Source organism: Elephantulus edwardii, unplaced genomic scaffold (assembly GCF_000299155.1).
Source record: "Elephantulus edwardii isolate Elephantulus edwardi_28Jun2011 unplaced genomic scaffold, EleEdw1.0 scaffold00093, whole genome shotgun sequence".
NCBI lineage: Eukaryota > Metazoa > Chordata > Mammalia > Macroscelidea > Macroscelididae > Elephantulus > Elephantulus edwardii.
Window position 1 is genome coordinate 6446941 of NW_006399843.1, and position 13059 is coordinate 6459999.

General features: G+C 38.8%; 1 protein-coding gene across 2 annotated transcripts in view; it reads right to left on the reverse strand.

The window, feature by feature from the left end:
* Nucleotides 1–12553, reverse strand: part of NXPE1 (neurexophilin and PC-esterase domain family, member 1) — a 24133-nt gene extending 11580 nt beyond the window's left edge. Inside the window, exons 1-4 of one of the 2 annotated variants that reach the window (XM_006890798.1) lie at nt 11919–12553; nt 8967–9028; nt 8886–8899; nt 2102–2303 (exon numbers count right to left, since the gene is read on the reverse strand). In XM_006890798.1, the coding sequence (XP_006890860.1) occupies nt 2102–2303; nt 8886–8899; nt 8967–9028; nt 11919–12523 (883 nt within the window). In that variant the 5' untranslated portion in view covers nt 12524–12553. Of the gene's footprint in view, nt 1–2101; nt 2315–8885; nt 8900–8966; nt 9029–11918 lie in introns of both variants that reach the window. The other variant, XM_006890797.1, reaches the window with a different exon arrangement.
* Nucleotides 12554–13059: the final 506 nt, after the last annotated feature.

A 13059-nucleotide genomic window follows, 5' to 3' on the forward strand; every position in this document is an offset into this window, starting at 1 on the left:
AAATTATCTGAGAGGCTGGGCTCTATGAGGAGAAGTGTGGCATCAGGATTGGTGGAAGATCTATCAACAATCTGCGTTATGCAGGTGACACAACCCTGCTTGCTGAAACTGAGGAGGACCTGAAGTGCTTGCTGCAGAGTGTCAAGGACTGTAGCCTTCAATATGGATTGAGGCTCAATTTCAAGAGGACAAACATTCTCACCACTGGACCAATTAGCAGCATCATTATGGATGCTGAAGAGATTGATATGTTCACAGCTTTAGTTTGCTTGGCTTCACAATCAACATTCTTGGCACCAGAAGCCAGGAAATTGGGAAAGTCAGCTGTTAGGGACCTCTCCAAAGTACAGAAGAGCAATGGTGTCACTCTGGAGACTCAGGTATGTTTGATACAGGCCACCGTCTTTGCAATCACTTGCTATTCATTAGAGAGCTGGACAATCACTAGGGATGATGCCTTTGAGCTGTGGTGTTGGAGAAGAGTATTGGCTATAGCAGGGACTGCTAGGAGAATAAACAGGTTTGTCCTCAACAGGGTGAAACCAGGCTGCTCCTTGGAGGCAAGGATTCTGAAGCTTTGTCTGACATACTTTGGACATGTTGTAAGAAGGGACCAATCTTTGGAGAGGAACATCATGCTTGGGAGGGTGGAGGGGAAGACCCGCTATGAGGTGGATTGATTCAGTGACTGGGGTAATTGGGGTGGGTGTGTCGGAGATGGTGCGTTTGGCAGGACAGAGCAGGGTTTAGGGATGTTGTACATAGTGTCACTATGAGTCACAAGCAACTCGAGGGCACATAACAACAACAACATCTCATTTTGTGGTTGGCTATTATTACAAATGGTACTACTTTCTTAGTTTTCTTATCTGTGTTTTCTGTAGAGAAATCTGTTACTGTAGAGGAATCCCACTGACTTTTGTATATTGATCTTGTATACTGACTCTACTAAATTGATCTACTAGCTTTAACAGTTTTTTTGTTGAGTCATTGGAGTTTTCCGTATTTACTATGACATCATCTGCACATAGAGAAAGTTTAACCATCTCTTTGCCAATAGGGATGCCTTTAATTTCCTTTTCTTGTATTGCCCTAGCAAGTACTTCAAATACAATACTGAATAGGAGTGGTGTCAGTGAACATTCTTGTCTGGTCCCTGTTTGCAAGGAGAATGCTTTTAGTTTTTCTCCATTGAAATGATATTGACTCTTAATTTTGCATGCATACTTTTCCCTATGTTAAGAAAATTCCTCTCTATTACTATTTTGTTGACTGCTTAATCAGGAAGGGGTGTTGGATTTTGTCAAAGACCTTTTCTACATGAATTGCTACGATTATGTGGTTCTTATTTGCTTTGTTAATGTGATGAATTACATTGATTGTTTTTCTTATGTTGAATCATCCTTGCATAATTATTATGAATCTCAGTTGGTCATGATAGATTAATTTTTTTATATTCTGTTGGAGTTTATGAGACAGGATTTTGTTAAGAATTTTTGTGTCTTTTTCATGAGAGATACTGGTCTGCAGTTTCCTTTTTTGACAATATCTTTGCCTGGTTTTGGTATTAGGGTTATGCTTGCTTCATAGAATGACTCTGGGAATGTTCCTTCTTTTTCTGTTTTTTTAAAAATAATTTAAGTAGAATTGGTGATAGATTTTCCTCTAAATATTTTGCAGAATTCAGCTATGAAACCATCTGGTTCAGGACGTTTTTTGTGGGGAAGTCCTTTATGACCATTTCAATTTATCCTTTTGTGATGGGTCTGTTCAAGTGAGTAAGGTTGAAAGTTACACAAAAGATTTTCCATCTTTATCCAGCTTCTAGAAACCAAATCAAACGTTAGTTACTACTTCACTCCTGTCCGTGTCAATATGGGCAGGGCATGAGTTTTAAGGAATCTGTCCATTTCCTCTAGGTTTTCAAATTAGGTAAGTCTTTATAACCTAAGCAATCATGATTGACTTGATGAATATTCATTCCTCAAACTTGTGTATGAAGTTCATTATAGTAAACATCTGTAACTGACTCACCAAACCCCTCCAACAACTTTAAAACTTGCCCAAATTTATAAAATTATATAAAATTAAAACTACATACTTTTTACAACTTTGGGTAAGTAGTAGATCCACTGCCGAAGTGTGGAGTCTCCCAAGAGGTAAATGAGTTTTCCTTTCAAACAGTCATTCACCTTCATTGTATTTAACGGCATCTGGTTGCAAAATGTTGTGTTCCACTTTCCTCCTATAGTATAACCACCAGGAACTGGGCTCTTCATTCCAATCTGGCATTTTTCTTTTATCTCTTCACTCTCTGTTAACAGAAATACTTATGGTAAGTGATTTTACTGATAGAAGTTACTTGAAAACATTAAACCTTTTTTCTTTGCCTTACCCATTTTTAATCTTTCTATAACCTCATATTTTCTACTTCCTCTCCTTCCTAATTATTCTTTGATTATCAGCATTGCCTTAGACATTTTTATTCATTCTTTTGCGAATTTTCTAATCATCCTGACTCTTCACTATTCCTTTTTCCTACATCCAGTTATTAGGTAAATCTTCATGATCTATCATTTCTCTGCAATCCCTATTGTTTCTGGGGTAACTCTGGCTGCAGTATCTAATTTGAATGATGCTAATGGTGTTTGCTTTAAGTTCTTCACCTTTGTTCCATTAGAAAGTAACTTTTAATTTTCTTTCTTAAAACCTTAAAACATAATGTGTACATTTCAAAAACTTTAGAGTTTAAAATACCTAACTTGAGTTAATATTCTTTTAATAGTACTTTTCTAAGAGTGACATGAAACAAGCAATCCAAATCAACAGTATGAGATATTTCATCAAATTCCACTGGAATCACAGTCTTTATTGACACACGGTCCGATATCCAAGATATCGCAAGTTTACAAAATGCTTCATCATGATATGGTAAAATTTCCTCATCATAAATGTTTTCTCCCCACTATACCACTACTCCACTATTGAGCTAGCTAACACCTTGTATTTTAGGCTTTGCTACAACAGGACTTCTATTGTCAGTGCTACCTTCTGCATTACGTAAGAAACAAATCTGAATGTTGTTAGAAAGCTGAAAATAACAATGGTTTTAAAAAAATTATATACTAATTTCTCCCTTGCATAACAGTCTCAGAGTGAGTGCATAATCTATCTTTGCCCAATATAATTTTCTAACAAGAAGCTTGAAGAATGAGTCAGAAAGATGTGATATGAAGATTCAATCCATTGCAGTTAGCTCTGAAGATAGAGGAAAGGGGGTTATGAGGTAGATGTTGTTATGTGCCATTGAGTCATTTATGACTCATAGCAACCCTATATACAACAGCCCTGAAACCTACTCTACCCTGTGCCAATCTTATTGTCTTTGACACACCTACCCTCATTACTTCAGTCACTGTTTCAATCCATCTCATTGATGGTCTCCCTCTCTTTCTCTGTCCCTCCACCCTTCCAAGCATGATGTCCCTCTCCTTGCAAAATACCCAAAGTATGTCAGATGAAGCCTCAGAATCCTTGCCTCCAAGGAGCAGCCTGGCTTCACTCTCTCTAGGATGAACCTGTTTGTTCTCCTGGCAGTCCATGGTATATTCAACACTCTTCTCTAGCACCTCTGCTCAAAGGCATCAATTCTCTATCATACCTAGTTATTTTCCAGCTCTCTGATGCAACTGTGAAGACTATGAGGTAGATGAGTAGTCTTTAAAAGCTAGAAAAAGCTCTGGAGGCATAACATTTATATTGTGCTGCTAACCCAAAGGTGCTGACCTTTGTAGTTCAAATCCGGCAGCCACTCCAAGGGAAAAAGATGGGCAAAAGATTTATAACCTCTAGAATGATTTATAGCCTTGGAGCCCTGAAGAAAGGTGCCAGAGTCAAGGTCAGTACAATACCAGTGGGCTGAATTTGGTTTCTAGAAGCTGCAGAAAGATGGAAAATCTTTTGTGTTATTTACAGCCTTGGAAACCCATTGGTAAGTCAGCTACAAGTTGATTCTGTCTTGATGGCAGTTGCTAACAAAGCCACAGAGCTGATTCTACCTTGGACCCTGCTCAGTCTTGAGAGTTTGAGTTTGGAAAGAGTAGGAAATAGATTTTCTTCAGAGGTTTCAAGAAGGAATACAGGCATGCTAATTCCTTGATTTTTAGCTCAGTGAGACCTGTGAAAGAAGGTACTTAACTGCAGAAGTAAATTTTCTGTCTTAAGCAACTTAAGTTTGTGGTAATTTGATATAGTAGGAATAGGAAATGAATACAAATTTATTTGGGATCCTTTAATATCAAGTCACCTTGTGCTCACTTCGGCATTACATGTACTAAAATTAGAACGATACGGAGAAGATTAGCGTGGCCCCTCCACAAGGGTGACATGCAAATTATTTTTAAAAACAAAAAACTCAAGGCACCTCATATAGACATTTTTCTATTTATCTTCTTCCTATGTGGGGAGCTCTGGTGACATAATAAGGAGTTGCACTGCCAACTGAAAAGCCAGGAGAAAGAAGAGCAGTTTCCTCTTGTGTGATTTATAGCTTCTGAAAACCCACTGGAGGACCAGCTATGAGTCAGTTCTGACTTAAGGGCACAAAATAAGAACAGTAATAATTTAAACTGTCTTTCAGTCACTTATATACATTTTGTTGAATTGTGAGTCAATTTTTAAAAATACAAGGGCGGATCAGATCATTGACTTGCTTAGTTGGTTTCTGTGGCTTTCCGAAGCCTATTAGATACTCAGCATGACCTTTGAGAAGATCTATGATTTAGCTTCTTCCTCCCTTTAAAACCTCATTCCCCACTTATGTTTTGAGTACAGTTCATTGTAATTTTGCTCAGCACTAGTTCATCAAGTAATACAACACGTCAAATTAATTTCCAATAGGGGAGCTCAGGTGGCTTAATGAGAAAGAGCTGTGCTGATGATCCAAGGGCTTACTGTTCGAATCTACCAGCTGCTCCATGAAAGAAAGGTGGGATCTGCTCTCATGTGATTTACTGCCTCTGAAAACTCACAGGAGAGTTAGCTCTGACTTGAAGGTACATAAGCACAGCAAAAATGTTTTTATCCAAATAATGTGTAATATATTTTTCTTTCTGTCAATGCTTACACACATAAAAAGAAAGAAAGCCAAACAGCTCATTAATATAAAGTTGAAGTTAATTCTAACTCAGGGCAATCAGAGTAGAACTGTTCCATGGAGTTTTCTCTTCTTTATTTTTTTCCGTTTCTTGTTGTATTCCATCAAATCGATCCAAGTGGCACAGAAGGAGATTGCCCCTCCTTCCCCAGAGGAGCATCTGGTGTATGCAAACCACGTGCCTTCAGTATTTCAGTTCAGTTTCTTGCCACTAGGCCACCAGAGCTCCCTACCATGGGATTTTCTTGACTGTAATCTTCACTGGAGCAGATTTCCTGCCTTTCTGCTCTGGTGCCCACTGGTGGATTTCAACTACTAACCTACGTATTAGTGGTGTTGTGTGCTATTGAGTCTGAGTTGACTCAGCTGACCTTGCAGTGGGTTTTCAGAGGCAGTAAATCACAAGGGAGGATAATGCCCATCTTTCTCCCATAGAGCAGCTGGTGGATTCAAACCATGAGACTTTGAGTTAGTAGTGCCACTCCTTGTCACTAAGCCACCAGAGCAGTTGTTGGGTTGTTGCTATGTACAATTGAGTAGACTTCCATTCATAGTGATCCTATGAACAATATCTCAAAACCCTGCACTATCTTGAGCCAATCTCACTGTCTATGACACACCTGCCCTCATTACCTGAGTCACTATGTCAATTCGTCTCATCCAGAGTCTTCATTTCTTGTTGTGTCTCTCCACTCTCTCAACCATGATATACCTCTCCAAAGACTGGTCTGTCCTGGCAATCTGCCCAAAGTATATGAGATGGAGTTTCAAGATCCTTGCCTCCAAAGAGCAAACAGGTTGCACGCTCTCCAGGACACAGCTGTTTGTTCTCTTGGCAGACTATGGTATGTTTAATACTCTTCTCCAGCACCAAAACTCAAAAGCATTGGTTCTTATTTTGTCACCCTTAGCCACTGTCCGGCTCTCTGATGAATCGCAAGTAATTGTGAAGACTATGACCTGGATCAAGTGCACCTTAGTCTCTTGACTGGCATCGTTGTTTTTTAGCACTCTGGAGAGGACCCTGACAGCAGATTTTTCTAATGCAATTCATCTTTTGATTTCCTGACTTCTGGTGCTAAGAGTGTTAAATGTGGATCTGAGCAAGATTTATTAACAATCTCAATCTTTTCCATCTATCAAATACTGCCAATTTGCCAGTGGTGAGAAATTTTGTTTCTTGATGTTGAGCGACAATCTATAGTTGTAGTCCTTGACCTTCTGTAGCAAATGTTTCACCTGAAGCATTTTCAGCAAGCAAGGTTTGTCATCTGCATAATGTAGGCTGTTGATAAGTCTTCCTCCAATCCTGGTGCCTTATTCCTTCTCATAAAGTCCAGGCTCCTGAATGATTTGTTCCACATATAGATTGAAAAGGTATAGAGACAGAACACATCCCTCACACACTCCTTTCCTGATTTTGAACTATGCAGTGTTTCCTTGCTTTGTTCCGCTGACTGCTTCCTAGTCCAAATATGTTTCCCATAGGCACAATCAAGTGTTCTGGGATTCACATTCTTCTCAAGGTTAGCCACAATTTGTTGTGATCCACACAGTTAAATGTCTTTGCATAGTCAATGAAACATAGATAGATATTCCTCTGATACTCTCTGCTTTCAGCCAAGATCCATCTAATGTTGGTTATGATGTCCCTAATGCTATGGCCTCTTCTAAACCCAGCTTGTATTTCTGACAGTTCTATGTTGAGGAACATCTGTTGTTACAGTTGTTTTTGCAAAAATTTAAGCAGGATTTTGCTAGTGTATAGTATTAGTGATATTGTGTAATAATTTTCACATTGTGTTGGATCATCTTTTTGGGAATGAGAAATACATATGGATCTCTTCCAGTCATTTGTCCAGGTAGCTGTCTTTCAGATTTCTTGACATAACCTGGTGAGCACGTCCAGTTCTGCATCTGTTTGTTGAAATATGTCAATTGATATGCCATCAATATCTGGGGCCTTTTCTTTTGCCTATTCCTTCATAGCAGCTTGAACTTCCTCCTTCATCACCACTGTCTTTTAATCATATGTTATTTCAAGAAATTCTTCGTCATCAGCCAATTCTTTTGGTACAGTGACTGTGTGTACTCTTTCCATCTACTTTTGATGCTTCCTGGATTATTCAATATTCTGCCCACAGCATCTTCAAGTATTGCAATTCGAGGCTTGAATTTATTCTTCAGTCCTTCTGCTTGAGAAATGCTAAGCAAGTTTACCCTTTTTGATTGTCTGACTCCAACTGTGTGCACATTTTGTTACAATATTTTGCTTTGTCTTCTGAAGCTGCCCTTGGAAATCTTCTGTTCAATTCCTTAACGTCCTGATTTCTTCCCTTTGCTTTGGCTTCCTGGTGCTCTAGTGCAGTATTCAGAGTCCCTTTTGGCATCTATCTCAGATTTTTCTTCCTCCTCTGTCTTTGTAATGACCTTTTGCACAGAATATCAGGTTAAATTTCAATTTCTCACTGCTTTATTTTGAGATAGAGCAGTCAGAAACTATTTTGTAACAGAGCAGTGAGAAATTAAAATTTAACTAGGCATTTTGTATTTTCATTTACTGTTATTTGGCAATCCTATTTATGATTTTTATAACTTTTTTTTGTTCACCTCATTATTTCACTACAGAGATCATTCAGGACACAGTCAAATACTAACTTTAACTGAAATCCTCCCGCCTATGACCTTCTTTATAGAGCTGTTTGGTTGCTAGTCTTTCAGATAGCAGCCATGTGGCCTATTTATTCTTCTCCATTTGTTGATGATCTTTCACACCCATTTGGCTCTCATAAATATTTACTGAATAAATAGTAGGAACAAGTCATTTGTGAGCTGAAATAAGTCTCATGATAAAGGTTACTGGCCATCTAATGTGGGCTATACAGAAAGTAAACGTAAAGTAATGCAAATAGTGTTTTTGCACAAATAACATAGCTTTCTATTTCCTGATAAATCAAGTCCTTAAAACGGGAGCTCCATATAAAATTGTTGAGAACATCAACTAAAAGTGAGGTGGTCTTTCCACCAGACAATTGGAAAACCAAAACTAAAATGTCTCTACTAAAAAGCCATGAACAACTAAGAGATATTTTATCCAGTTCCTCAGACAGAATCATTGGCTCTTTGAAACAAGCTCTCAGGAATAAATATGAATGTAGGGTATTAAAATTTCCCTTTGAGTAAATTGAGATGAAATATAGAAGCTTTCAAACTAGTTAGATCATAGCCAACAAAGCAAAATCCAGACTGACATGAATTTTTAAAATCTGAGTGAAGCGAAACAATACCTAGAACAGAAATACTGATAGGTGAAAGCCATGGAATGGGAAATACAAGAGAAGGAGCCTTTTTTTGAGCTTCTTGTTGGTGACTGTATTCTTGCCAGGACTGTGGAGAGCAATGCCATCTATGAATGAGGCTCCGCTGTTTCCAACCCTGTTACTCAAGAATTTTGGTTGTAGTGTACACATTGCCCTTGTTTACTAAGAGTTTCTGAAGAGTTTTGACTTGTCATTTTTTCCTCATTTAAAAAATTCAGGTCCATTCTGGTCTTACTCCATTAGTCATGTCTGAGTTGGGAAGAACTAGTTAAAAGCCCTGGAAATTGTCATAATCAAAGTTCGAAACTATTTGCTGACATTTCTTTCTTTCTTTCTTTAAAAGCCAAAGTATTTATCCCAACTGGTATCAACTGAGTTCTAGAACAACTACATTTATACTAGATTGATACTGATACACATTCCTCTGTGTTAGAATGTCCCTGAAAAGACTTGTGCCAAGCAATACCGACCACAAGACAGAGCCAACTTACTGTTACATCGGGAGACAGTAATGTGTTTAAAGCCTTTCATCATTTCAACTCCCACGTTGGACCTTAAAAAAATAGGGCGATTAATTAGCTTCTTTTTGTCCACACAATACAGATAACATAAATCACCTGCTTGGGAAAGAAAATTATTTTTAGCTGTAATTGTTGATGTAAAATTTCGGTCTACTGGGCATTCCAAATAAATTAGGATTTTCAAAGACTGTCTTTTCTGCTGAGAGCACCTGAAGTTTAGGGTAGTTTTGCTCATCTGCTACATTCAAACAGCACATCTTAGAATTTTATGCTCCATATATTTAGTAGGTCGGCATTTAGATTCTTTTCTTTCTGCTTCCCTGTTTGCTATTCAAGTTCATATTATGTGTGTCTTGGATCATTGTGAGCCTCCATCTGACTAGCTTGTTTTAGTTTTGTGACGTCAAATTCTTCAATGTGACTGTTGGAGCATCCCTTCTGACTGCAAATGCAACTGCACTATTCCCTGAAGTCTTTAATGTTGCTGCATTACCTATTAAGGATGCCAAGCTTCTTCACATGCCATGAAAATCCTTCAGTCCCAGGGCTCTCTTTACTCATGTTTCCTATCACACTTACCTTCAAAATTTCCAAGAAAGTTGATGCATGAATAAATGTACATTATACATACTGATATTATACTGATAAAAGACTACTTGACTCTTACTGCTTCAAATATCTTATCCTTTCTTTGACTTTTTTTTTCTTTTTCTTTTTCTGACCTGAGTTCATGTTTGTGCTAAGTCCAGGCAAGAAGAAAGGAGCTAAAGAGCAATCAGAACCAAGGTGCCAGGTACAAAAGGTATGTATGTGGTTTCTGATCTTTTGTTTTGGTGCATCTACAGGATGAATAGCAAGAAGAGGGAAAGAATCACTGTGTCTTTCATCCTTACTAGAGTTAAATGTAAGGAGAGGTAGTAGATACCAGGAGATGGGATGAGCCACACAATTAGACATAAAGAGAAAGAGACAGATTTTTTGTTTTAATTTTTACTGATTTCTGCAGAGTGAAGGGCTATGATCGGGAACCAAAATTTGCGAAGGTTTTTAAATGCATGCAGTCTCCCATGATTGTTATCTACTCTATTTCTTCTTAGCAACTAAGCATCTTTTTAATCACTACAGGACAGGAGATCATACATTTGACTTTCAAAACTACTGAAAAAGGAAACACTGAGAATGTAGCATCCTGCTCTGTCAGGAGGCTTAGAGGAGAATCCCAAAGAAGGAAATGGATGGTGGTAGAACAGAAAGGGAAAAGGCAGTGAACTGAGCTCTGATGCTTGTGGAAAGTTGGCAAATGAACTTAGAATCTGGAACTAAGACATCATTTCAAGGACTGGCAAGCGAAAGACCCACAGACAGGAGAGTTACCCTTTGTCAATTCTCAAAGTGACTCATGAAGAGACTGATAGTTCATTCTCAGCAGTGAGGTGACTTCCCTTGGCAAAGAGCAAGGTTATAAAGAAAGTAGCATCTATTTGTAAGCAAGAGGAGAAAAGCATGCTGTTGATGTTACCATAAATGGTAGAGATATACTTACATACTGCTTTGTAAAGGTCTCTTTATACAGGTTGTGATGGTTAATTTTGTGTCAATTTGACTAGGCTATAATTTCCAGTTATTTGACTCTATAATGGTCTAGTTGTTGGCATGAAGTAGTTACCTATGATAAAATCAGTTGTCCAAGGACAATGTCTTATGAAATGAGACATTTTGTAATGTAATATAATTCACTTACCATAATGCTATGTATTTAACCAATCACTTGAGATGATACTAGTGTAAGGTGGATCCTAAAACCAACAGTTCTGTTTTAAACCATGACTAGAATAGACCTAGAAGGCACATATAAAGGAGAAAACATGGGACACATGAAGACTGTGGATAAGCCAAAGTACCAAGGAATGCCCAGGACTATTGATGAGGAAGGCATGAACATGATCAAAACACTGATTTGGAATTAACCTACAGGCCTGTGAAAACAATATATTTTTATTCATCAAAACTATCTAACCTTTGTCCAACAATAGATGAACATTTTTTAAAAAAAGTGAACTTGAGGAGGAGGATGGGAAGGAAGGGAGGTAAATGTACAACAATGAATGAAAATCTAACTTCTCTGTAAACGTTCACTAAAATCACAATTAAAATACAGTTTCATTTTTCAGAAAAACAAAACCTTTCTAACGTGTGGTATTTCTGTTATGACAGAACTAGATAATTAAGACATAATGGGCCTCCCAGAAACCATGAGGCTACAACTTGGCAAATGGAATGATTTTTTCAACCTAAGCAGTAGTTACTGAGAAATATGTCTCTTGAGATCAAATGGAGATGATCAATAGAAACAAATTTCTGGGAAGTGTCTTAGGCTGCAGTGTAGAGAATGGATTAAGTAGTGTTTGGGTGGTGAAATGAAGATGGGAGGTTCTTAAAAGTAACCAAATAAGATGATGTTTGTCTGAACATGGATGATGGCAGTAGGTATAGAGAGAAGTATATGAATGCAAAAGATATCTAAGAGGCAGAACTGATAAAATATGACATGGATAAAGGAGCATGGATGCTACCATACATTGTTCAAGGTATCTTATTATGATGCAGCATTTGTGTTAGTACACAGCAAAATATTTTTCCAATGAACCTATTTTATAAAATTCAAGTCTATTATTAAAAAGAAATGAATCTGGGGATACTAGGCATTCAGGTATACATGTTATAAAGTCCCACCTGTGCAACCTTCTTTTATTAATCAGCTCAGTGAAGATGCAAACCTTGGCAATGGGAGTCATGAAGACACATGAATGGCCTGAATCTTGAGCAGAGGAAGCATATGAGAGAATCATGCTCAATACTAACTGAAATTGGCTGCATACTTTTGCCCAGGAGCACCTCTCAGTGTACCTTAAACACATTTACCTTTGGAAAAGACTTTTTTCCTTGACAGCAAGATAAGAAATTTCTCGGTTCTTGGTGGTCATATGAGTCAGGGCCCCACAGGGCATGTGTTGAGGTTTCACGCAGTAAAAGGCTTCTTCATTTTCAGAGTCCAGGTACTGGCACAGTTCAGCACTTGTGTTTGCAGTGAGGCCACATTCAGTGAAGATATGAGCAGTGCCATTGACATACTTACCTGTGAAAATGACCCTGTCATACCCTTGGTTCCTTGCCCTCCAGAGAGCTGACACCCCTTCACTGGGGTGGATGAGCAGCAGGGACAGAGACACCTGGCCCTCCCAGAACAAAGTGAAGCGGACAAGGTAGGTGCCATTGTGGAAGTCAGTCACCTCTCCTGAAGCCCCCGCCTTCAGGGCCGGCGAAGACATCCTGGCCCTCAGGAAATCCCCACCATACTCCTTCCTGCGTCCCAGGTGGTCCCTCATCTCCAGCAGGAGGTCTAGCTGCTCCCCTTTGCAGTAGGTGTCTCGACGGCTGAGCAAGGTGACTCTGCTGTGTGATGCACTGGTGGTGGTGTTCATGTGGAGGAAAGGTCTGGGAGGGATCAGCTGGTCCAGTTTCTTCATGATTTCCTTTATCTTCAGCTCAGTTTCTGTTGGTGATGTCACTAGTGCTTCAGGATAAGAGGGTATCGTGGTGGTACTCAGTGACACCACTGGGTACAGTGGTGCTTCAGGACATGAGAGAAGCATGCTGGTGTTCCAGTGATACAGGAAGATGGGTAAGTATAAATTAGACCAGGACTGAAATTACAAGGAAGATGACATATTAGAAAATTAATCAACCCAATTATTTTTGCTTACTATATGTTTAAATACTCATTTATGCCATTATTCATTATCAATTGTTGTTGTTATGTGCCGTCAACAGCTCTAAACCCTGCTCTATCCTGTGCCAATCTCACTGCCTCTGACACACCCATCCTGATTACCCCAATCACTGAATCAATTCACCTCATAGAGGGTCTTCCCCTTCTGCGCCATCCCTCCACCCTCCCAAGCATGATGTCCCTCTTCAAGGACCTGTCCCTCCTTACAACATGTCCAAAGTATGTCAGACAAAGCTTCAGAATCCTTCACTCCAAGGAGCATTCTGGTTTCAC